Source organism: Phoxinus phoxinus (genome assembly GCF_949152265.1).
Source record: "Phoxinus phoxinus genome assembly, chromosome: 10".
NCBI classification, from domain to species: Eukaryota; Metazoa; Chordata; class Actinopteri; order Cypriniformes; family Leuciscidae; genus Phoxinus; species Phoxinus phoxinus.
This window is the reverse complement of record NC_136885.1, coordinates 21,234,077-21,260,310: the sequence shown is the minus strand read 5'-3', so window position 1 is coordinate 21,260,310 and position 26,234 is coordinate 21,234,077. Positions and strand designations below refer to the sequence as shown.

At 37.8% G+C, this 26,234-nt stretch overlaps 1 protein-coding gene across 2 annotated transcripts in view; it reads right to left on the bottom strand.

Moving 5' to 3' along the window:
• Positions 1-26,234, bottom strand: part of galnt1 (UDP-N-acetyl-alpha-D-galactosamine:polypeptide N-acetylgalactosaminyltransferase 1) — a 90,361-nt gene that overhangs the window by 18,882 nt on the left and 45,245 nt on the right. For both annotated transcript variants that reach the window (XM_079626852.1, XM_079626853.1), the window contains exons 3-5: positions 19,958-20,104; positions 16,676-16,844; positions 6,092-6,258 (exon numbers count right to left, since the gene is read on the bottom strand). In XM_079626852.1, the coding sequence (XP_079482978.1) occupies positions 6,092-6,258; positions 16,676-16,844; positions 19,958-20,096 (475 nt within the window). In that variant the 5' untranslated portion in view covers positions 20,097-20,104. The remainder of the gene's footprint in view (positions 1-6,091; positions 6,259-16,675; positions 16,845-19,957; positions 20,105-26,234) is intronic.

Sequence of the window (26,234 nt, the reverse complement as noted above, 5' to 3'; positions counted from 1 at the left end):
ACAAAACCCAAGTAGTGTACTCAGCTTCCTGTAGTTAACAACACACAGACTCAATATGAACTAACATACAGTGCTATGCATAAGTTTAGACACCCATGCTAAAGTTGACTAAAAAGAGGAATAAAAAATCATCTTTTGGAAATTGAACTTAATGCCTTAATTTAAAAAAATAGGAAAAATCCAACCTTTAAGGACACCAATTTTCTTTGTGAATGAATAATGTATCGTAAATAAATAAATGTTCTTCCTTAAAATACAGGGTGCATAAGTTTGGACACCCCTATGTTAAACTCCCATAGAGGCAGGCAGATTTTTATTTTTAAAGGCCAGTTACTATATGGATCCAGGATACTCTGCATCCTGATAAAGTTCCCTTGGCCTCTGGAATTAAAATAGCCCCACATCATCACACACTCTTCACTATACCTGGAGATTGGCATGGAGTACTTTCCATAAGATCATCTCTCAATGCAAATCAAACCAGCTGTTAGGCTAACTGAAATAAAACCATGCCAATCTCTAGGTATGGTGAAGGGTATGTGATGATGTGGGGCTATTTTAATTCCAAAGGCCAGGGGAACTTTATCAGGATGCTGAGTATCCTGGATCCATGAAGTAACTGGCCTTTAAAAATAAAAATCTGCCTGCCTCTATGGGAGTTTAACATAGGGGTGTCCAAACTTATGCACCCTGTATTTTAAGGAAGAACATTTATTTATTTACGATACATTATTCATTCACAACGAAAATTGGTGTCCTTAAAGGTTGGATTTTTCCTATTTTTTTAAATTAAGGCATTAAGTTCAATTTCCAAAAGATGATTTTTTATTCCTCTTTTTAGTCAACTTTAGCATGGGTGTCTAAACTTATGCATAGCACTGTACATGCTCAAAATAGTACAAGGCACTTGAAGGTAGACACACACTTGTGAAACCGCTAATGAGGAAAAGATCTTATCACTAGCAGTTACATTCACTATTTACCTTCCAATACAAACCATATATCTGATAACTAAAAGAGAGCAAAATAAATACAAAGAGGAACCTTGAGAGAAAGAGAGAATCAATTCAGTAAAAAAAATATGAAGGACACCGTGAGAAAAGGAGATATAGTGTTTTCTGTAGTGTCCTTCAGATAAATAGTGCTCTTCTGAAACTGTAAGGTCAGCGTTTCCACTGAATGAAGGTTTGAAGTGAGCAGATATTCACTGATTTATGTCTCAAACTACCAAACGTTAAATACATTAGGTCACTCCTATTGTAATAGCCTAGAGCAGAGATTCACAACTATTATTGTCATCCAAGTTCCAACCCCCTAGACCTGAATATTTACTTGAAATTTGGAGATTTTAGGATAATATTTCAATAATTAAACAACACATTTACATTTGTGTGGTTCTCTGATGTTGGTTAATGGTCACATGACATGCAGGTAAACAAAAAAATTTTATTTTTATTTTTTAAGTACCGGTATGTATTTTATTTACATTTTACATTTCCATAATTTAATTAAATATTATCTTTTTTTGATCCATTCACAAAACCTTTGCAATTCCCTCACAATCCCCAGTTTGAGAAACCCTGACACAGTGAACTCAAAAAAACATTGAGCTACGGTACTAATACACACAATGTGGGTTTGAATCTAGCTCGCAACATTCCCAATACTGTTTTGTTCCTCTTCTAAATACCTAACAGATCTGGGTGTGGGTGTTTATGTAAGTTTGTGTGTGTGCGTGCGTGCGTGCGTGTGTCATGATCACATCACAGTGCTGTCAGCGGTCTCGTTGGCTGCTGTCTGTGTTTGTGAGTGAATGTTCACCCCGGAGCTGTCCACCCCGAGCCGGGTCACATGGAGCACCCGAGCAGCGCTTTCAGCAGCCATGGCAATGATGCCGAAGGGCAACAGTGTCGCGCAGAGGTCAGTTATACAGAAGTCATTGGCACTCCAGAGCAGAGGCATATTTCTACAGTCAGCCGAAACACTCCTGACCTCTCGGGTCACTCTGAGTCAGTGGCGAAACCGGGATTGTATGTGCAAAACACTTAGTGGGACTCCCAACACAACCTACAACAATGAACTTAACACATATGAAAATATATCAACCCTTTCACACAGCAATCTCAGTAAATTACTTTTACAATTACCAGAATGGCTTTACCAGTAAATACACAAAAATGCTGTTCACACAGGCAAAGGCAGAACAATGATCTTTAAACGCTGCGCTGTTGTCTTCATTCGCCCACATGAGCAGAAGTGCTTTAGTTTCTTTTCCTTTTGAGAAAAAAAATTTGACTTCTGAGTGACAGGCGTAAAGGGATGACCACAGAGAACACGTTTGTCTCTTAAAAACACGAGATACACATAATAGTATCCAACTGCAGAGCCACAGCGCTGATTAATAAAAAAAGAAGGCAGGGTCATGAGACAGTGCAAGGGTCAACAATGTCCATCTAGCACATATTTACATAGAAAAACTATTGAAAAGCAGCAGAGCTAAACAGCGCAGAATAATCGTGTCCTCTCCATTGTAAATTGGGCCAAAGAAGACTTCTTACCTCACCTTGTACTGTACGTGCTCATACCAGTAATCTTCATTCTTTGTTCACACACATTTACAGGTAATATTACAGCTTCTCGTACTATTACAGCTTCTGTGTCAGGGTTTCCCAAACTGGGGATTGTGAGGGAATTGCAAAGGTTTTGTGAGTGGATCAAAAAAAGATAATATTTAATTAAATTATGGAAATGTAAAATTTACAGCTTTTCGTACTGGTAAATTGCCAGAACCAACTTATCAAAGTATTTTGAAAAGGTCCTGTTCACACATCTCTCTTCACACATCTCTCTTCACAACAGTATTTTATTTATTTTAAAATCTTCGACTGAAGATTGAAAGACATGGACATCTTGGATGACATGGGGGTGAGTAAATTATCAGGAAATTTTTTATTTGAAAGTGAACTACTCCTTTAACTATAATTTACTGGTTATTTACCAGTAACGAGTATGAAATGTGTGAAAGGGGCTAATTTTAGTTTAGTAAATATTGCGACTTTATTTCTCAACCAAGAAAATTCTATCATTTACTCACTCTTGTGTTGTTCCAAACCTGTATGAATTTCTTCTTCTCCAGTACACCAAAGAAGACATTATTATTTTTATTTTTTTTCCATACAGGGACAAACCAACGTTTTTTTTAGTCCCCACTTTCATTGTATGGACAAAAAGAGCTGAAACATAGTTTAACATATCTAACACGTTACACGCATAGTTTAACACAGATATGATACTATCCCTAAAGAAATGTCACAAAATAATAATATTAATTCATGTATTTTATTCTTAAAGCCTGTGTTTTGCTTAATAAAATTACAATTTGGATAAATAACTTAAATTATACCAGGTAAACATGGAGACTAGATCTTCTTACCTCACGTCTCTAAGCTCTCTTTTAATTTAACAATCAATAGGAAACATGACCTATCACAAACTAATTCAGTTGTCTGATTCAGTTGAACTTCACGACATTGTACAATTTATGACAAAAAATGCTCAACAGCCAAATTTTTACTCACTGTCTTTGTTTTACTATACTTTCATAAATGTTCTGTGTGTCTGGTCGTATCACTGCCTCGACATTCGTCAGATCTCTGTTTACATCAATGCAGGGAGAAGCGACGGCTCTGCAGTGGCAGAGAAAATGATTCAGTGCTATGGGGAAAAAGTGCAGGTAGATTCAAGCGCAGCTCTGTCTAAACCTGGACTGAATAATTACACTAATAAGAACAACACGGCAAAATCAGATTTCCCACGTATCCCTCCAGAGCAGTATGCATATGATAACTTGATTTATCATTTAAAACGACTCATGAGTCATTTTAATGAGTTTTACAGTGAGGTGTTAGCCTCAATAGACTAATGTATATATCATTTTAGGATTTAATAAAATTTAAACCGCAGTGGATGATATCCACACTGCATAGTTTATGAAAGAGCTAGAAATGTGACAAAGCTCAAAGCCTTTTAATTTTTCTTCTTTGTTTTCACAATTCTTTAATATTATGGTTCGCATATTCTAAATCAGGGATGCACTGGTAATACAATTCTGGTCAATACCAAAAAGGCAATCATTATTTTCATGTTATGGCTGATAACCTATAAATGGGCGATATTAATTCTGCTTTCTCCATGAATTTCTTTTTAAATGGTCTAAAAATATTACAAATAAAACACTAAAATGAAAATCAATTGTTTTAAATGCTACAAGTGGCTTAGGCATAGATATATGTGAGTGTGTGTGTGTCTATGTGCAAGTTAATGATAATATAATTCCAGGTATGTATTCATTACACCTACTAATCCACTAATCCTATAATCTAGCCAAATTACAGGTTAGTGCAGATAACGGCAAAGACTAGAGCTGCAAACCCACACACAGCAGTAGACACACAATAGAGCTCATCAGAGTTACACACACTCTCTTTCTCTCTCTTTATAAATCTGTCTTAACAAACACGCTCGCTTTACAGTGCGTAAATCACATTTCATCTTTGACGTTAATACGCAACAAGGTCACCGGCCATCTTTTTCCTCAAAATGTGTTCTGTTCCCTTTTACTGCACACAAACACACACACATACACACACTGAAAGCAAAGCTGACATGATACAGGCATTTTCAAAGAGTGGAAAGTACAAAACCATGTCATTATTTCTGGAGCTCTGCAGTTCAATGTCCTCATCTTAACTCCGAGATCTGTGCGAGAGCATTTATTTGTGTATGCAAGAGACATCTGTGCAATCATTCTCTCCTCTGTAAGCACCACAAACATCTGTCAGCATGAAATGGAAATTTACCTTATCTATTTTCTAAAGGCATGCTATAGATCTTATTGTGAATGATTCATAATCAAAATGTCATACCTCTGTCTTCGGGGAAAACAACAGATTTAGTCCACTTAAACCCTGCCTCTTTCTTACACTCAACCTCAAGCTCACATTCAGATCTGCCTCCATCCAATCAACAACTGATGGAAGTCTTCACTCGTCACCCTACATTTTTTCTTTTCCAATAATCCATTTCTATAGGATGTCCGTTACATTGTAACTTTAAAAAGGACAGTTCACCCCAAGTTGAACATTCTACTATTACTTTCTCACTCTTACGCAACATCTAACTATTCCTTGGTGGAATGTGAATGGAGAAATGTATAGCAAAATGTCTAAGCTTCTCCTTTCCATTCAATGAAAGGGAATGGTTGATGCCTTTCAACAAGATTTTCAAGGTTTTTCATAAAAAATGGCTTCATTTCTTTCTGGTTCTGAACATTTAAAAGCCATAATATTGCTTCAATACTTGGAATATAGCATAAACATTGTATGCTATTTTTGTAGCTTTAAAACCTTTCATTCTATAGAAAAGAGCATGGTGAAAATTCTTTAAAATATCTCTTTTTATTAAGTTCCATAGCAGAAAGTCATACAAGGTTTTAACAGCATGAGGGTGAGAAAATGATGACATAATATTTACTATTTTTTAACTATTGCTTCAAACAACAAGAAAGGGTTTCAGCAAACACACAGTCACATGACGGTACACCTATAATTATGAAGACATGGTTTTTATACTGAACAGACTTATGATATTTGCTAGCCCATACCAAACCTACCCATTACAGAAAACTTTCTGCATTTTTACATTTTTAATAAAAAATAATTAGTTCATTTAGCATTTTGAATTACAATCGGCGTGTCCTCATAATGTAGGGGGCGTGGCCTGAAACCCGAATACACACCACAACATAAGGACTTTGGGGGTCCTCATAGGTGCAACCAGAACACGTACATACTTTTGTTTTTCCTTTCATGGTGATGACTTTTCGTTGACTTCTATTGTTTTTATACTGAGATAATATCCCCTAATATTTTCTATCCCCTAACCCTAAACCCCTTTCTGCATTTTTATATTTTCTTTAAGGCATTATTTAGCATGTTTACAAAGCTGTTAAACTTTGGACCTTTGGCTGATCAATGTAGGTGATTTCAGATTTTATTATATTTGTGGGAACATTTCACACACACACACTCACCTCTCTCACTGGCATCATCCACTAGCACGATTTCCTCTAGCAGGTGTCTCGGAGACCGGTCCATGACGCTGTGGACCGTTCGGAGCAGTGTGGTCCACGCTTCATTATGGAACACGATCACCACACTGGTGCGTGGGAGATCGTCCGGATACAACTTTGTTTTACACCTGAAAAAAAACAAACAAACAGAGCCAATCAGAATGGACAAAACCAGGATAAATCAAGATAAAAATATTTAAACGGCTACATTCTCCGAAATTCTCTCCTCTCCAGAGCACAGACACACACCGGGTCTGGAGAGCTGCAGAGATAAGAGGAGATTAGCACTTATCCGAAACACACAGGCGGTTATGAAGAAGCGGTAAGTGGAGAGCTGCTGAAGAGACTGTGAACGCATCTCATCCAGTGTGAGGAGCTCTAAAAACAGTTGATGCTGGAATAAATGATGACAGAGTCTTACTTAAGGTGTAACCTTCAGTATGAATGAGCTGACAACTAACAGAGACAAGAGATTTATTATTACTGATTTATCTAGTCTTCATTTTATCTCGTTCTCTGAGAAACATTTGTCTAATCAATAATAGAAGCTTAGCAGGATATTGACGCTTTCATACAATAAAAATGAATGGGCCATATAATGTCAATGGGTCTTTCACACCGGGTAGTTATAGGAACTTAGTTATAGGAACTAGATGGTTCCCAGAGAACTAAATGTTCCCCTAGGGTCATTTCCGTTGTTACATTCGCACCGCTAGTAGAAATTTTTAAGTGACTTAAGCCACTAGCAACGTAAGCCACTAGTAACGTAAGCCACTTGTTGCTGTGACTTATTTTGACGGTGAGGCTGACATTTATTTTGACTGCGCTGAGAACGCCAGAGCATCACACAACGCCACACAGCCTGAGCGCTCCTATTCTTCATCTTTATTAGTTTACGATCTGTTTAACAGTCCTGTCTAATACGTTCTTAGATAGAACTGTTATACAAAGAAAGTATATAAAAAAAGTATTAGCATTTGCCGTGTGGTTGATGCACAATGTCGCTAGCTGAGCAGAAATACATTATCATGTTTCTCTTGGTCCCCTCAAAGGTTGAGCGGTCCATCTATAACTGTTCATAGTTAGTTCTCATAGTCTCATAAACCACCACAACACATCAAATTTTAATTTGGGCTTTTATAAAAAAAGGGAAGATTTTCAGTAAATGACTTAGGACTTCAATTTTAGTTGGCAATACAGAGCCCGTAAAGGGACATGGTAAAAGAATAATACTCTTTTGCATTTAGCATAAAATGCAAATTAGCATTCCTGCCTCATTTCCTATAGTATATTAGCATAAAAGTATAAAATGCTTTTTACACACTCACAGAAGTATCTCTCAAAAGTTTTGCGTTCCCCTAAGAAACTTTCTGGTCCCTGGCAAAACTTTTGTGTTTGCATGTAAATCCTTAAAATTCCCCCGAGAAACTTTGCAAAACTCAAAAGTTTTGCAGGCGAACACAAACTTTCTCAAGGGACTGCAACATACATCCTCCTATCTCAATTTTGTCCCCATCACCATGTCCCTCCAGAACGTTTTTCCAACAATTATTCCAATAAATGTTCCCATAAGCATTCCATCCCTCTACTTTCTCATTGGTCTAAATCTCTGTCAGTCAGTCAGAGAAAGGGCACTCATTGGCCATTTAAGGGGCTGTGGGTGGGTTCAGAGAATGTGTTGATTGTTTGGCGATTATGTAAGCGCAGGTCACTGTGCCAGTCTGTGCTGTGGTAGGAACAGGAAAGCCAGTGTTTGTTGAATCTGGAAAGCTAAAGTGGGACACACGCTTCCACTTCCTGCCTCATTTCCTGTTTGCCCTGGCACAGCTGGGGGATTTTGGCCTGCGATCACCCAAAAAGACAAAACATCAAGCACAAAACCACATTAAGACGCAAAATATAACCACAACGCTCCAAAAAACAATAACATTGAAACATCAAAACAACATTAGAGGCAAAAAACACCTTCCAACCTACTTGCTAGTGGTGCAACGGATCACTAAATTCACAGTTTGGATCATATTACGGTTTTTGAGTCGTGGAGCAAAGCATTTTTCAGATCAGCCAAAAAAAAAAAACAAAAAAAAAAGGGGGGGGGGGGGGGGGGGTAATGTAACTAAGTATTTCAACACCACAGCAAAAATGTAGCTTTTAACAATTAAACATGATTAAAGACAAGTGCAGTAGAGGATGGATACCCAACCCGACCCGAGCTCGACGGGACCCGATGGGCCGGGCCGGGTTCAGACCGATATTTAGAAATGGTGTTCGGGTTCGGGTCAGGCTCGGTCACATCAGCGCGATAAGGCATTGAACATTTTTAATTTAAAAAAGCTTATTATGTAGGTATAGCCAACGGGCCTGTTTCACTTGATGCAAAGGTTTGTTTTTGTGATTAAAATAAATGTAAAATATTACACTAACATCCATCTTCCTGCGTGCGGAATTTTTTTTATGTAGCTGTGACAACGAAACACGTGCATAATGTGCGCGTGCCTGTGTTAACGTGCGCTTGCCTTGTTGCCCCATGTGCTGATGCACTCATCTGTATTTCCGAATGCCTTCCTACAGTTGCTTTATAAAAGCGGGCTTTCCACACAAACAAACGTACATGTGTCATCATTAGTATGAGAAAATTAGATTTTAACTGTGTCGGACAAAAATATTTTAATGCCTGTCAGGCTCGGGTCGGGTTCGGTTACTGATCTGTCGGATGCGGGCCGGGCTCTGACAGAAAAATGCGGCCCGATCCGCCCTCTAGTGCACAGTCATTAATAAAATAAGAACAAATACACAAAATACAAGCATAAAAATACAATATAACAAAGTTACAAATAAAGTAAGGTCTAACAGTATTCAGGTACAGAAATGTAATCAAATGTAAAATAACACTTTGATGTTCACTGTATAAATTGAATATAGATTAATCTTTGTTAAAGATGTGTTTTGTTGTTTGGTTAACATTAATGACAGAGACAACAGCAGGTATTTATAGACTGCTGTCACTTTAAGACCTAATAAACAGATCCAATATAATGATACACATCCGATTCCTCTCAACTGTTTCCGTTCACTTAAGACACAACCGACTGTGTTTACGAGAATTTGCAGAGACGGGTAGTTTGACAATTTTGTGTGTATGAGTTCGTTCAAATGCAAGGAGACGCAAAAGAGGAATCAATTCTGTGATGGTGAGCTATATCTAAAACGCACCTTCCTGTGTGTGTGCACTTTGGGTGCCTGCGGCTGAACGCTCAAGATAACAGCACACGATCAAGTCAAGAGAAAACACGTGCAAATGATAAACTTTCACTCTATGATGGTTAAACTTAGCAATTAATCCGCGAATCACATGCGTTCCGAACAGTGGGGCCTGGTCCGTACGGATCACGGATCAACTGCGACCCGTTGCACCCCTACAACTCGACATCACACACACACACACACACGATTAATTAAGTGAAGGTGAGGGGTTGTAGTCCATCATGTCCCATCACTGCAGTAACACAGCCCCCCCTGGCCCCATCTTTCTTAAACTCATCATCTGGAAACACGCAGACTGCTCTTTTTAAATTCATTAACCTGATGTCGACTCTCAGGACCCCAGACAACGGTTTAATTTGCAGCCGAGGCTTCTCATTGGTCAACCCTGCAACCTGCCTGATTAAAATGAAGCACAGATTTTTCTCTCATTCCTTGGCGTCTGTTCTCCTAGATTTTCTGTCTCTATATAAAAATAAATTTTGTAAAGCAGGGAGATCATGCATCCCTTCCCTCCAATCAGCACAGACACCATCAAAGTGTGAGTGAGCTGAGTGGGTGAGGTAGCATATGCCTGGCCGTGTGTGTGTGTGTGTGTGTGTGTGTAAAGGCTAAATCAGGCTAAAATAGCTACAACAACGTGGAAACGAGTGACTGATCAAAAGATGGAAGGAATCAAAGATGAAACACACACACACACGCACACACACAAACCCTCAGAGACACCAGACATGCACACAATCACATTTCTCAGGCCCCAGGAATAATTGGATATATTTGGTGCAATTAGAGAGACAAAAACAGCCGTAGGTCTGTAGAACTCTTCCATCACACACACACACACACACACACACACACACACACGCACATTATTATACTGCTCCTCAGGCCAAATCTTGCTTGACTTTAGCACACATAGAGAGAAAGAGAGATGTAGAGGAAGAAGAATGTGAGCTGTAGTTATTCAGTCATTTACAGGACATCCTCCTTGATCGAGTGCAATGATGCAGCTCAGTGTGATTTCACACACATTTTCGGCTGTGTGTGTGTCTGGGAGGGATAAGGACAGCCTTTCTCTTCTACTTTTCCTCTCCCACTAAAGCAGCGATAACAGCCAGAGGACACACAGGATCGGTTAGTCATCAGTTCTCAAAGTCATCGTAATCTCAAAACCACACACACACACACACACACACACACACACACACACATGCTACATGTAAATCCAAATCTCTCTGACCAGCACCTTCATCATATCGAAGAACAGAATCAAAACAGAACATGAAAATAGAAAAACAACCAGCTGGTGTCAAGGCTGGCTTCATAATCCAAAACACAGACTATAAATGTCAAAATCATTGTAGATTGAAGCCAATATAGGACTAACATAATTTTTAAATGGGTTGTGATGCCACTTCACAACGTTTCAGCGTTTATTCTACAATAGTAGCAGGATAAAATGTAAAAAATATGATTGATAGTTTTCCAATTTCACATGTCTTTGTCTGCATTTCAGATTGCCTCTTTGACTCCTAAAACTCTAGTAAAAATGATTTACACATAAATCAATCTCATATTTCATTGTATTTATTTGAGTGTTTATTTTGTACTGTCAATTATTTGCTCATCCAATGTTTTTAGAAGGCACTGCCTCTCAACCCTTACTTTTTTTTTCGCCAATAAAATCTACCGTACCTGAATCTGAAAGTAAAAGAGACGTATAAAAAGAAAAACTGTCAAACTGTTAAGGAAATGTTGTGTTATCATACCACAGTACAGCTTTCAGCCACACACACACACACACACACACACACACACACACACACACACACACACACACACTTCCCTCCCAGACAGCAGGAATGCAGTGAAGGAGAAAAGGTCAGTATTGTTCCCAGCTGTGAGCTGTTCCCTCTACGCAACACACAACTATAAAAACAGTGTGTGTTGGCGTGGTTGTGTAAATCTATGCTGACTGTGAGTTTACAGTCTTGACCATATGCTTTTAATGGTTCTGCATAACCTGCTAATTACCGAATACAAGCCAAAAATGCTTTGCTTACCACATTGGGAAAGAAAACCAATAAAAGTCACACACAGAGGCAAAAAAACGAAAATAAAAAGAGCAAAACTAAGAACCAAGCAATGCTTAATTTAGCTGACGAATCGCGTAGCGATTACTGTATGCTAATCACATCATTAAACAGTATGCAGAACAGCCAATCAGATAATCAAGCACACTGATGAACACTGAACAGCTAATCATGTTATGAAGGTCAATACAACAATAAATCATATGTTAATGGCACCAGATTCCAGAGCAGGGGTGTTCAATTACAGTTCCAACTGGAGGTATCTGTATTTACTTCCCAGCGGAGGTCTGGACAATACTTTTTTGGGAAAGTTTCCATGTGGACAGCAATAGAACTGGATATGAATATTAAAAGCTAAGATCAGTTATTTAATCAGACTATTAGCCTACTGGGTTTAAAGTCAGATACCTGTGTGTTGCACATAAGGCTTACTGAGAAAAGAAATGGACGTTCAGGTAAATTTAAAAAAATCTGAGTAAGACCATTATTTATATATATATATATATATATATATATTTTTTTATACAAGAATTGACCAACAACATCTAATACACACTGTGCTATGGTCAGCTGCATCATTAAAACCACACAAATGCACTCTTGACATATTTGCAAGAATAGCATAGGACAGGTGAACTCTTTCTCTCATGTGTGAGCAATGAAAGGATTTGGAAATAGGATTAATTTTTACTGTGAAAATTGTTGATCTATATTTTTTCAGTTAATGTTTATTTTATTTCAAGTAACAAATACAGGTGCTGGTCATAAAATTTTATTTTTTTATCCTCTTTTCTGATGAGAGCAAATTTTGCATCTCATTTGGAAACCAAGGTCCCAGAGTCTGGAGGAAGAGAGGAGAGGCAAACAATCCAAGATGCTTGAAGTCCAGTGTGAAGTTTCCACAGTCTGTGTTGGTTTGGGGAGCCATGTCATCTGCTGGAGTTGCAAATAAGATGCTACATTTGCTCTCATCAGAAAAGAGGACTTTGGTCCACTGTGCTTTATTAAATCCCGAGTCAACGCAGCGGTCTACCAGGATATTTTCAGAGCACTTCATGCTTCCTTCATTTTCCAGCAGGATTTGCACCTGCCCACACTGCCAAAAGAACCAAAACCTGGTTCAATGACCATGGTATTAATATATAATTACTGTGTGATTTCATGTAATATTCAAATTTTCTGGGATTTTGATTTTGTGGGTTTCATAAGCTGTAAGCCATAATCATCCAAATTATAACAAATACAGGCTTGAAATATCTCACTTTGCATGTAATGAGTCTATATAATATATAAGTTTCACCTGTTAAGTTGAATTCTTGAAATAAATCAACTTTTTGATGATATTCTAATTTTATGACCAGCACCTGCAGTGTTTTTATTTGTAAGGTTATTATGTTCAAGTTTAGTTGTTTAATAAAAAATAGCTTGTTTTTGTTCCTCGAACGATTTGTAATACCTGGTTTTAATTACGTCTACACAGTACATCAGATGTTTTCCAAATTCTGGTGCTTAATTTAATGTTATATATGCCACAGTTAAACTCAAATATGAAACTCTATTTCCTTTTCTTCTTCTTTTGGCAGATTTTTCTGTCAATCAAAGTTCTGTTTCCTGTGTTGACTCCCAATATAAAGGATCATGTCTGGCACTGAGACTCATCTAGTCGACACAGTATTTAGATAGTTTATGCAGGGGTGTGTACGGGAAGAAACAGCCACAACCAGCTTAAAAAAAAAATACATAAAGATGTTTGCTCACACACACACTTTTCCCTTTGGCAGATACATTTTTAGTTGCTTTCATCTGCACTTTCCTTTTTTCTTGCCTAGTAATTTCACTTCCTTCCTTCCGTAGAGATTGAGATATCTTACTTCTTTGATATCACATCTCTCTCTCTCCGGCGCTAGCTTGTCCTCCTTTGATATGTAATTTAGAGAAACAGAATAATGTATTCCATTTTACTCCATTCAGAGCAGCAAAACAGTAATTTAGTACACATCACACACAGCACACAGTGTGTGTGTGTGTGTGTGTGTGTGTGTGTGTGTGTGTGTGTGTGTGTGTGTGTGTGTGTGAGACACAAGAGAGAGAGCAGAAGGTCAGGGAAAACAGTGAGGTAACTGGGAAAAGGTTCATCTGCTGATGCACAGTAAAGCATAATTACATGTTTGAAGAGCGTTGCTAAGATACTGTCAAATCAGTCCAATCAGAATCTAATCCTCAAACCAGATAAAAAAAAAGGATCCTTAAAGCTGAAGTGTTTTATTTTTCCTTCTGCTTATGCAGAGAAAATAAGTAAATAAACAATTGCTTGCAATTTTTTAAAAGCAGAAGACAAAGCTAATTTTGAATGGTTGTCAATGAAGAAAGATGTTTTTTTTTAAGGTTTAGATATAGTGTAACTATAGTGGCTCAGAGCAACATTGGCTCAACCAATGGTGTGAGTTTGGGGCGGGTCTATCTGTTTGTCCAACCAATGAAGGGAGTGTTTAGTAAACATGCTTTAAAAAAAGATATTTCTGCAGTTGCTTTTGGTGCCAATAGGTCTGCTGTGTGAAAATGTATATTACAAAAAAACTAATTGTACAACAATTAAACAGAATTGTTTTTTAGGTGCATGTTATTTTCCATTCACACTCAGTGGCCAGTTTATTAAGTACACATCTCAAATACTCAGTAGGACCCCAGAACAGCTCGAATCCTTCATGACATGGATTTAACAAGATGCTGGAAACTTGTGCATGTTGACATAATCACATCATGTGGTTGCTGTAGATTTGTCAGTAGGATCATGCAACACTGCATATTAAGAAAACAGGTTGGTCAAAAATACATCTGTTCAGGGCAAATAATTGAAATAAGGGCACTAACAAGCATTGTTAAATGCTGTCTGACAGGTAAAAAAAAAAAAAAAAAAAAAACTGTAGACTAGACTGGCTGTCACCTCCAAGCACACCTGCACACACACACACACGGTCACAGTTTGACAATGTATCTGATCTGTCAGATCATTTGTAAAACAAATACTGGGATGCAAACAAATTTAACATTTTCCGGAACAGGATCCGGCACAAATTAAGCACTTGTTGGAGACAGGAATTGGGCTTGGCTTATGAGTGCTTGATAGGAATGTTGAAGGAAAATGTCCTGCTTGTATATTTATACTCATTTACACACAAAAGAGAGAGAGAGAAAGAGAGAGAGAGATTTGGCACAACATAATTACAAAACTCATTAAACAGCAATAATCCTGGCATTTTTATCAGACCTACAGATCCCTCCAGTGACCCAGTGATTTATCACCACGCCAGACACTGCCAGGATGCATATGCTAATGATTCAGCTCATTAAACACACTTGACGTAATGCTTGACGTGCAGCTGTATGCGAGTGTGTGAATATTACGTCTGCTTCATAGTCGTGCTTCTGCTTTACTTGGCTCAGAGACCCGGGTGACATTATTGTCATGGTGGAATAGTTTCCATGGTCACGCCTTGAAAGAGAGAACATCCAGGGACTTATTAAAATCGTAAATATTTAAGGCAAGGTCTTTTGAAAGTGTGTGTGTGTCCACTGCAGAAGGACAAACTACACATTATTTAGTGCAGTGGGAACGGAGAGAGAAAAGTTTGGAGTGATATCCAATAGAACAAAAGGAGCGTCACACACACACACACACACACACACACACACAAACGTGCTTTTCTTTGCTTTCTCAAGGACGAATTTGACATGTTCTCTACACGTCTTTTCTTTTCTCTTCCTCACCTCAGTGAACCTAATATTGCAAAGCTTAAAATAAATAGTTGACACACACACACTCACGCACTATGCACACACAGTAATCTGACCTCTACAACACACACATTAACTGCCAATGTTTGATGTGGCAAACTCGCATAGGTTAATAGGGGTTTAAATAACATTTAGGGTGAATGATTGCGACACGTCAAACAATTCACCACATGCTACATAGTCTACAGTCAAGTCCAGACAAGTTAACTTAGGTGAAGATACAGGGGGAAAGCATCTAAAATATGAAATATTCAATGTAAACCTTAAATGTTCAGTAATAAGTTTTGATTCTTTGCAGTGTTCATGTAACATGCATTACTATAATTAATCACCCAACTGTACACTACCATTTCAAAGTTTGGGGTCAGTAAAAGGTTTTAAATGTTTTTGAAAGAGGTCTCTTACGCTCACCCAGGCTGCATTTATTTGAACAAACATAAAATATTATACCAATTTAAAATAACTCTTTTCGATTTTTATATATTTTAAAGTGTGTTTTATTCCTGTAACGGCAAAGCCTAATTTTCAGCATCATTACTCCAGTCTTCTTCAGTGTTACACGATCCTTCAGAAATCAGTCTAATATGCTGATTTGATGCGCAAAGAACATTTATTATTTATTATAAACATTGAAAAAAAGTTGTGCTGGCATTAGTGTCAATTGAAGCGAGATCGCTAAATTAGCTAATTAAAGTATCAATTAATTTAAAGAAAAAAATAATAATGGCCCCAAACTTTTGAATGGTACTGTATATCACGCTTTGTGAATTATGTGTACGTATTACATATGGACAGGCATAAATTCAAATTTTTACATTCTCAAATGTAAAGCTTTTAGATTAAAAATTCTAATAAGTTTGTTACAAGGAACAGTTATAAGTTATAAGAGTTAGATCACATTCTTGTCAAGTTGAAAGTTATGGGCCTGATGCTGTGTGTGTGTGTGTGTGTGTGTGTGTGTGTGTGTGTGTGTGTGTGTGTGTGTGTGTGTGTGTGTGTGTGTGTGTGTGTGTGTGTGTGTGGTTAGGTCATGACTGGGACTCTGTAATTGACACACTCTTATCTTTTAATTGAAAATGTTGATTCTATTGGTTTGCTTCAAACACAGCTGAGAAAAAATACCTCTCTAGTAATTAATCTGAGGGGCAGAAAATAAACACATTTCACGGATCAATGTTTACATTTCACTCCCTGCCACACACATTTCACTCAGCGTAGAGTGCGCGCACACACACACACACACGTTGTGATACGTCACCCAATCCGTGTAAAGTCAAACAGTCAAACCCCAACCCTCACGGCTCAAAACATAACAGTTAAGCCAGTTACAGGCTTAAAATTCATCTAATAAACAAAAACAATCTCACTTTACGAATACACACAAGCAGACACTCACCCCTCGAGCCGGACATCCGGTAAAGTTCGGTTGAGTGCGATCATCTCGCTGGCCATCAGGTTAAACTGATTTATCTTAAACATTTCCTTCATCTTCTCCTGCTGGTCTTTAGCGATGACCACTGGCTTTCCCATCTCCCCTGGGCCATCATGAGGCCTCTGAAACACAGCTGCAACACAAACACGCAGATTCAAGATTGTTCCCTTGGCTTTTGATTAAGTACGGGCGTTTCTCCAACTATGGACACTTGTAGGCAGGCACAAGTGTACATAGTTGGAGAAACGCCCATACCATACTGTGGACTTTTAGAAAATAAACTCATCACACTCTCACTAGTTTATTTAATCTGTCCAATAGTGGATATACACACATCACCAGAGAATTCTGGAGGGGGGTTTCTAAGATTTTTTTTTAATGAAAAACCACTGGACCACAAGTTGCATTTCCACCGCATCTCAAATTATGTATTCTGTGATTGGAACAACAGGAACAACATTTTCGGAATAAAAAAAGCCTGACTCCTTTGTCTTTCTAAGGCTAATTTGCACAGCTCATATTTTATGTAACCTAAATACACACAAACAAATTAGACTGTGACACTTTTTTGCATAAATTCAAACTGCAGCTTGAATGGAAATGGTGGAGTAAAAATATTAAGTTCCCACATTTACATTTATTTACATAAAAACACATTCATATTTTATCTTAGTCATGCTCTTCACTGACACTGGTCTCCTTGACAAACAAGCAAACACACTTTAAAAAACAACAACAACATACATACAGGACCTAAAATTAACACTCGCCAAGCGGCAAAAATCAGTGTTGGCGAGTACGGTATATGAAAAAAATATTTATGGCTGGTAAACTTTCTTGTCCTATAACTCACAGTTATAGGCCCTCCACGCATGCGCACACACACACACATATATATATATTTATATATTTATATATATTGAAATGTTTTCATGGTGTGTATGAGTTCTTTTTGAACATTTTCATCTCATTTTAACAAAATACTATAATAATATAATACTGATAATCGTAATTTTGGTCACTATAATCGTACTATGAAATTTTCATACCGTTTCACCTCTAATGTTAGTTTTAATAAAACTCGACCAGTGTCTGAAGTTGACACTGGTCAGTGGTATAAGTGTTTGCCCACAGAAAAGAATGTGTGGCCTCGATGTCTGTGCACAATTGTTTATTGTGTCATGTGTGTGTGAAGTGTGTGTTTTTGTAGATTTCGGGTGGGTAGATAAGCGCTGAGCTTTGATCATTAATAACTCAAAAAGCATGCTTTGGTGAGATTAAGGTCAGATTTGCAACAGTGTAAGAGATTACATCTGCTCTAAGAGGCAAACTGCCTGTTTCGTGTGTGTTTGTGTATGCGTACGCCGTGCGCGTATATACGGGTGAGCCGCGCGTGTGTCGAGTGGGCAGGATTTAGCTGTTCGGACTGAGCGCATTACAAGGCAACTTTGTCCTGTTTCCCTGCTCAGCAAAATCCAATGGCTTTCATGAGGTATTCTGGGGGTCGAAATCGTATAATCATCGCTACAGAAACACACACAAGCAGCAGAAAATGTGCTTTATTAATATGGTAAGCAGATTATTTTAGGGTTATTGTTTCATGAGATGCTGGTCAAAGTAAAGCAGCTCTTGAGTGACCACACAGAACAAACCAAAGTGACCTGATACAGGGGTCAGACAAACTAAATCATTGTAAGAGGATGAGCTTTCCCACTGCATTACCATCCACTTCATACTTTTTCTCAGTGATTTTCTGCTCGTTTTATAGTCTCTAAGGCAACGGTTCTCAACTGGTTTTACTTCAGGACTCATATTTTACATTCCTATCAAGTCTAATCACAGTACTTACATTTTTATCATCTAAAAGTAATCTAAAATGTCCTTAAATCAAATATTAACATTTTCTATTAAAACTGACATTAACAACACAAAATATGGGAAGCATTTTCTCCATATTTCTGGTTGATCTGTCTGTTATAAGTCTGTTGTTTTGCTATTGAAACTATGCTCATTTATATGGTTAGTGGCATTGTATTATTTGCTTTTAGCATTGGATTTCCCCTAATGCCCATTACCACATCAGAATGGCTCTGCAACCCACCAGTTGAGAAGCACTGCTCGTGATTTCTTCCTTTCCTCATTCTCTCCATCCTCTAAAATAAGCAGCACAGCTGGAATGTGGTTGTATCCTTCAGATGATGTAGAGCCAATACAGCTCTAAAACTATCATATTATACTTCTACTATTTTTCTCTCCCACAGAAATACACACAGTTCAATACCTACCCATATTTCACAATATAACACCATCAGACACATACTGTTTCTAGTGGAAATATTCCTCTTACTGTGTGTGTGTGTGTGTGTGTGTGTGTGTGTGTGTGTGTGTGTGTGTGTGTGTGTGTGTGTGTGTGTGTGTGTGTGTGTGTGTGTGTGTGTGTGATCTGTATTAGCTGTATTTGTGTTTTCAGTTATTTAGCTACAGTATACTTTAGGAACAATAATGTCTGCAGAGGTTAGCTAAATCTGACAAAACCTCCTTTTAGGAACCTCCAGTGATGTCTTCAAATTGCAAAAAAAATATGTATACAGTAAATAATTGGTTTGGGAACTGAGAAATGGTTCTTATTTCTTTTACGATACCCAGAGAAGAATTCTGGTCATATTCGACTTGAAATATCTGCTACTGTTATGATGCAGCTACTTGGGTTCATGTGACTTAAATCAGTGTAATTAGTGACTCATAAAGTGTAACGCAACATAATGTGGGTAAGGTTTGGATGTTGGGTTAGTCAGTTTTATATGCATACAGTATATATATGGTATTTCCACAATTGTATACCTATTTAAAAGTTTTATTTGTCAATCCCACAAAAAAAAAATAAAAAAAAAAAAGTGTCAAAACATGTATTGAGAAGACAGCTTACAAAGAATTTACCATGGTAACCATACAACTATATTAGCCACAATTCATCAAACATGAGATGACAAAATATTCCAAAATATTCTGTATTTATTTATTACAAAATACAGTGCTTAAGAAAACAATTCTTTATAATAATGCCAAAAAGTGTTAGTTTATTATCAACAGAAAAATTTAAGAAAAGTAGAAGACTATGTGATTGTGTGTGTGTGTGTGTGTGTGTGTGTGTGTGTGTGTGTGTGTGTGTGTGTGTGTGTGTGTGTGTGTGTGTGTGTGTGTGTGTGTGTGTGTGTGTGTGTGTGTGTGTGTGTGTGTGAGACTTACTGTCTCTCCCCGGCAATCCTCTCTCTTTTTTTTCATCACATTTGTTGCATTCGCTGAAGTAGAGAAGGATGAACATGTCTATCATCACCCACACCAGAGAAGTGGCCAGCACCACCTTACAGTACGCAAACTTCCTCATCTTCACACCTGAAACACACACACAAACACGCACAGTATGTTACACACAAACACAAGTGACAACAAGTAAACACTTGAAAAGTTGCCAGTGATATTTCACACCTACAACCACCACGGTTAAACCATACAGAAACCTGGTACAGCTTACAGTATACCAGCCTGTTTTAAACACCACACTCAAGCAACAAACATAATACATCTGTACAAGCCTCGAAGGTGAGTAATAGCTTACCATAGACTGCTACCTGAAAAAGTTACAAACACAGACACTTTATCATCTTCACACCAAAATAAAGCACTAGAGGTTTTCCAAAGAGACCATAGAGTGGACATGTTTTCACATTTGATACTTTCCCCTAAAGTCCAAGGATAAAATAATGGTTTCTTGCACCAAAAAAAGTCTCTCTAAACCCTCGGAAATAAATCTTGTAGAACAACTTTGAGAAACAGTCTTTTTACTTTTTACTAACATATCTTTAAGACATATGTAAAAGACCACTGTTAACTGCCTAAGCTCTTTGCACGTGAAGGAACAACACAACAACCAATTTACTGAATAACTGAACAGACTTCGATATGTGTGTGTGTGTGTGTGCGTGTGTGTGCGTGTGTGTGCGTGTGTGTGCGTGTGTGTGCGTGTGTGTGTGTGTGTGTGTGCGTGTGTGTGTGTGCGTGTGTGTGTGTGTGAGAATGGTGTAATCTAAAACATTACATATTTTAATGTATTCATTACATCATAGTCATAAATGACCTATTTTTACATCTTAATTTCAAATAAATGGTCTTGAAGGACTGACTGGGCATCTCTGCGTTGTGCACATGAGTATTTCTCCATAGTACATCAAGCATTTTTATATAAAAAGAGAATAAAAAATCTATTGTTCCATTATTTTCTGTGACCTCCGTTAAGGGCAAACAACAAGCAAAGAACAGAGAATACTAATAAGACAATTGACTCAATATACAACATTAGCAGATGATTCAGAGTAATTATTCCAAAAACTGCTCAAACAGAATCTCAGATTTGACCTTTGCCCTATTGGTGGGTGGAAATGCCGTTCTTTAACAGGGTTTCTTTAATCCAGCCATCTGCCTTCATTAATGAACTGGAAATGAATCTTTTATTAGCCAACTAGAAATGCAATGAGAAAAGGGGAGAGATGAAGAAGAAATAAAAGGGAAGGAAGGACGATGTTCCTATGGGAGGTGAGCAGTGTGTGATATGCTTTGATAAAGGAGAGATCATTATAACATAATTACATGGCATCACCAATCACACTCCGAGAACTTGAAGCTCCAGTGAATCGCTACAAAATCAAAGTCCTACTAGTCCTAAAAATTCAAAACCAATTTGTAGAGCATAATCCTTCTCTACAAATACTTCATTCAGTAAATGTGTGTGTAAAAGTATGTCATATATAGATATACACTACAGGTCAAAAAAAGTATTACACCAGACAGTCACACTCAAAGAAACAAAGGGATAGTTCCCCCAAAAAATGAATGTGTATGGCTTTCTTCCTTGGCCCACAAAACAAGATATTTTGAAGAAGGTTCAACTGTTCAACTGTTGTCCATAAAATGGATAATGTGGTTCAAAACGACATTGGACACACAGACCTTCATATATGGACAAAAAAACAACAAAGAAGAAAGTCACACAAGTTTGGAACAACATTTATTTATTCCAGTCCATTACAGCCTCTCTTGTGCTGCATGTTTGAGTAGGAGGCTGTCTAGCACACTGCATTTGACAAAAAACAAACCTGAAAGCCTCTCCTCAGTGACTCTCTCTCTAGAGAGCCGTACCAAACTTCTGTCATTGTCCCCGTCCAACGGTATCTCTAGAGTTTGAAGTGTGTGTGTGTGTGTGTGTGTGTGTGGCCCTCTTTGGGCTCTAGGGAAGAGGTAAATCTGCTTAAGACAGTCAATTTGAAGGGGACAGAAAGCCATCAAAAGACAAAAAGAAACACTGACCACTGCCATCCTGTCACTCTTCTTTATTTTCTGGCCCACCAATAAATCGAAGTTAAATGGCACTTTTATGGTTCACAAAATCTCAAAAACGCTCTTTAAAATGTGTACATGACTTGCTACTTTACTTTAATTAACAAGATAATGAATGTGGTAACATGATCTTACTCCGTTTAAGGAATAACTAAATAAGTACTTTTTATTAGTTTTATTTATTTATCCATACATGGCCATTTATATTGTGTCACATAATCCTTTAAAAATCATTCTAATGTTTATATGGTGCTGAATAATTATTTTATATATATATATATCTTTTTTTTTTTTCTCGCTAGCGTTGGCCCTTTATTTATTTTTATATATATATTTATATATATATAAATGAATAAAGGGCCAACGCTAGCAAATTTGGTAATTTTCACAAAAATGTCAAGGCCTCCAGAATATTTTGTTGTTTGAATATTTGAACATACAATATATCAAAATAAATACGCTTTTAAACAAAAAAAATGTTTTTAAGTTATCAACACTTGAAAAAAAAAAAAAAATCTGCATAAAGCTGAGAAAATCACCTAGAAAGAGTAGATCGAGTCGAACAACCCCAAAGCTTTACAGTTTTATGGCACTTCCTGGGTCGACATTTCTTTCAGTATTTAGGTCATTTTGATTTATATGCTGTTTATTGTTGATTATCGTATTATTTTTATATATGAAATTTTATATATATATATTCGTTCAGGAAATCCGTAATAGCGCCCCTACCTTATAACAGTGATAACACAGAAAGCCGTAAAAACTCGTCATTGGCAGGGAAGCATTTCTCATAAATGACGAGATTTAATTTATTAAAAACAAAATCTTACTAACTCCAAACTTTCGAACTGTAAAAAAATACATATGTATTTTTTGTTTATAAATATACTGTATTACTGTAGGACAGGGTTAGTAATTTCATCTATCTAAGTGTCAGTGCGCTAATATGCCCAGGTGCGACTATTAAGAGATATTTAAACGACATAAACATGAATGACAGACAGAACGGAGCAGTACGATGTTAAAGTAGTCAAAGCCTTGCCAAAATCCTCTGGCATCTGATGTCTCTGAGGGAGTCTCACCAGCAGTCAAAGAGTTTGTGTGTGTTGAGCTCAAGGTTATGACTGGCACAGCAGTAATGCCACTGTTCTGGTGGCCCTCGTCCATCACAGTGGCAACGCCAAAGGCCCCTGCCCACGCCAGCTGGGCAAGACATTCATCACCGTGACAACACACACACACACACACACCTGAGTGAGCACAAGCCTGAAAGATGAAAACAGACACACATATCCCTAGTGCAACCGGCCCATAATGGCAAAGTGTGACATCATTAACCTAAACTAAATATCACATAAAAAAAACAATTACAATATGTCATTCTACGAATAAAAATTAATGAAAATACAATACCATCTAATCTCTCTCTTCACCCTCCTGTTCTTTTACAGGCAGTCCTTTTGTTCCATTCACCTATACTATATATGCAAAACACACTTCCTTGGACAAACACCATTGTCTTATAAGAAGTTGACAGTAATTTTTTCTCACGGTGATGTATGTAAAATAATATTTGCATGACTCCGTGATATAGCTTGAGCATCCGGATAGCAATTAGGTCATGTGAGAACATTGTGACAATTTTAATTTTAATAACAACACATACACAGGAGAAGTATGATAGCTGTATCTGGCATCACTAAGTGCTTAATCTAGTTATGTAAAAACAAGAGTTTGTGACGAGCAGTGAATAGTATTTCAAAACAACTTTTGGTGCAATTCAGAGAGGCCAACTTGGATGGGAATTAAAGAACCACATGAACCTGGTGTTTTTCAAAAAACTGCAGGTAAATTCAGATTTTATCTTTGGAGAAAAACAGATTTCTGAGAAAAGCTGAAATAACATCAAGTGCACTTATAAACAATCATCATTCGAAGAGAACTACAAAAATAGAACATTACTTTCTCAATGCAAGTTCTGCACCTGCAACCCCCTTAGCAAATATCAGAGCGGGACTGTGATTGTTCTTTTAAGGTTTGGAGTTTCACTTCCTGTGTTACATCCTGCAAGGGCTTCTTAACATGTCTTCACGTAATGCAATATTCATGCTGTTTCTGATACTGAAACATATGGACAGGCACACCACCAGTGTGTCACATGCTGGTGGTGGTGTGTGTGTGTGTGTGTGTGTGTGTGTGTGGGGGGGGGGGGGTTAATACCTGTTCAACACGCCACACACAAACAGGAATACGAGTTAGCCTTCGGTCATACAAACAAATCCAGTACATAAAACAGATAACATAAAAGTAACCGGGGAGGTCCACTAACATGCTAAAGCAGAGAGCCTCTTAACAACTCTGGCTGGCAGGAAAACAGATGGGCGCAGAAACCCGCTCACTTGCTCGCACCCCTGGTCGCATCACACACACACATCGAGATGTGAGACAGGAGGGTAATTAACTTTCTTTGGCTGTTGCCGTCTGTTAGAGAAAAGCAAATTAAACCCCTACAGCATCTCCTTATTTCGATTCACAGTCCCTCCATCTTTCTCTCTACGCCTCCACCTCTGTTATCTCCCTTTCGGAATGTTTCGGTGAAGTTCCCTATTTCAGACACACACTAGCACAATGGAGAAAAGAGAACATTTCATCTGAGATTATGATGTCTCTGTGAAAGCTACTGTATCTCCTCATGCACTTTTTTATATCAAATATAGGCTACATAAAGAAACAGACAGATAGAACAATACAGTTGTAATCAAAATTATTCAACCTCCATCTCAAATCAGGTTTATTGGCAAAATTGGCTAATTCCAAAACAGCTGTTTGCAATGAACAAATCAAACAAAAGTTATTGAAATAGCTCAACACAAAGAATGTTTCAAGTGGTTTCCCCAAATTCAACTGAAAATGCAACTTTTAATGAGTTCTGCAGTCTCAAAATTATTAAACCGCTTCATGGCCAGCATCTTTTGTACTTAGTAGAACACCCTTTTGCTGTTATGACCTGCTGCGAACAGGATGCATAACCAGCTTCTGGTAGCGTTTCTGAGGAACCATAGCCCATTCCTCATGAGCAATGGCCTCCAGTTCAGTAATATTCTTGGGTTTGCGTGCTGCAACCGCCGCCTTCAAATCCAACCAGAGATTTTCAATGGAGTTCAAGTCAGGTGACTGATGGCCACTGTAAAATCTTCCAGGACTTCATCTGCAACCAAGCCTTATTGGTGGAATTTGAAGTATGCTTGGGATCATTGTCCTGTTGGAAGGACCAATGACAACCAAGCTTGAGCTTCCTCATTGACGTTATGACCTTTTCCCCTAGTATTTCCTGATACTTCAATGAATCCATCTTGCCTTCCACACGCTGCAGGTTTCCAGTGCCAGATGATGCAAAGCAGCTGCAGAGCATCACTGAGCCATCACCATGCTTAACTGTGTTCTTTTCAGCATATACTTCATTCTTCTTTCTCCAGACACACCGCTGATCCATAGGGCCGATATGTAAATGTAAATATAAAGAATGAAAGATAGATAGATTGACAGACAGACAGAACAATATGAAGTTTCATACTGTATAGATCGACAGATAGAGAAATATAAAGAACCATATACAGAACAACAAACAAAACAATATATAGGAATCATAGGCAGAACCACAGACAGAAGAACGACAAACAAAACCACAGACAGAACGACAAACAAAACAATATAAAGAACGACAGATAGAACGACAAACAAAACCACAGACAGAACGACAGATAGAACGACAAATAGAATGACAAACAAGACAATATAAAGAGCGACAGATAGACCGACAAACAAACCAATATGAAAAAAAGACAGACAGACAAAAACTAGACGGACGGACATACAGACAGATGGATTGGATTGTACATCTGTTCCTCAGAGCTCTTTTTTTTTTATTCGTGAAAACTCAATATAGCGTCTACACTTACTACAGTCAAGACTCCATTTGCACACTCAGTTCGTGCAGGTCTTGACTTCAGTGCGACATTGAATTATGCATATTAGATTAGTCAATCCCAAACAGCAGCCGGATAAACCAATTACAAGGTTGATGGCATTACAGTACGAATGGGTCATAAAAATCGAACGGGCTACGCTTTAT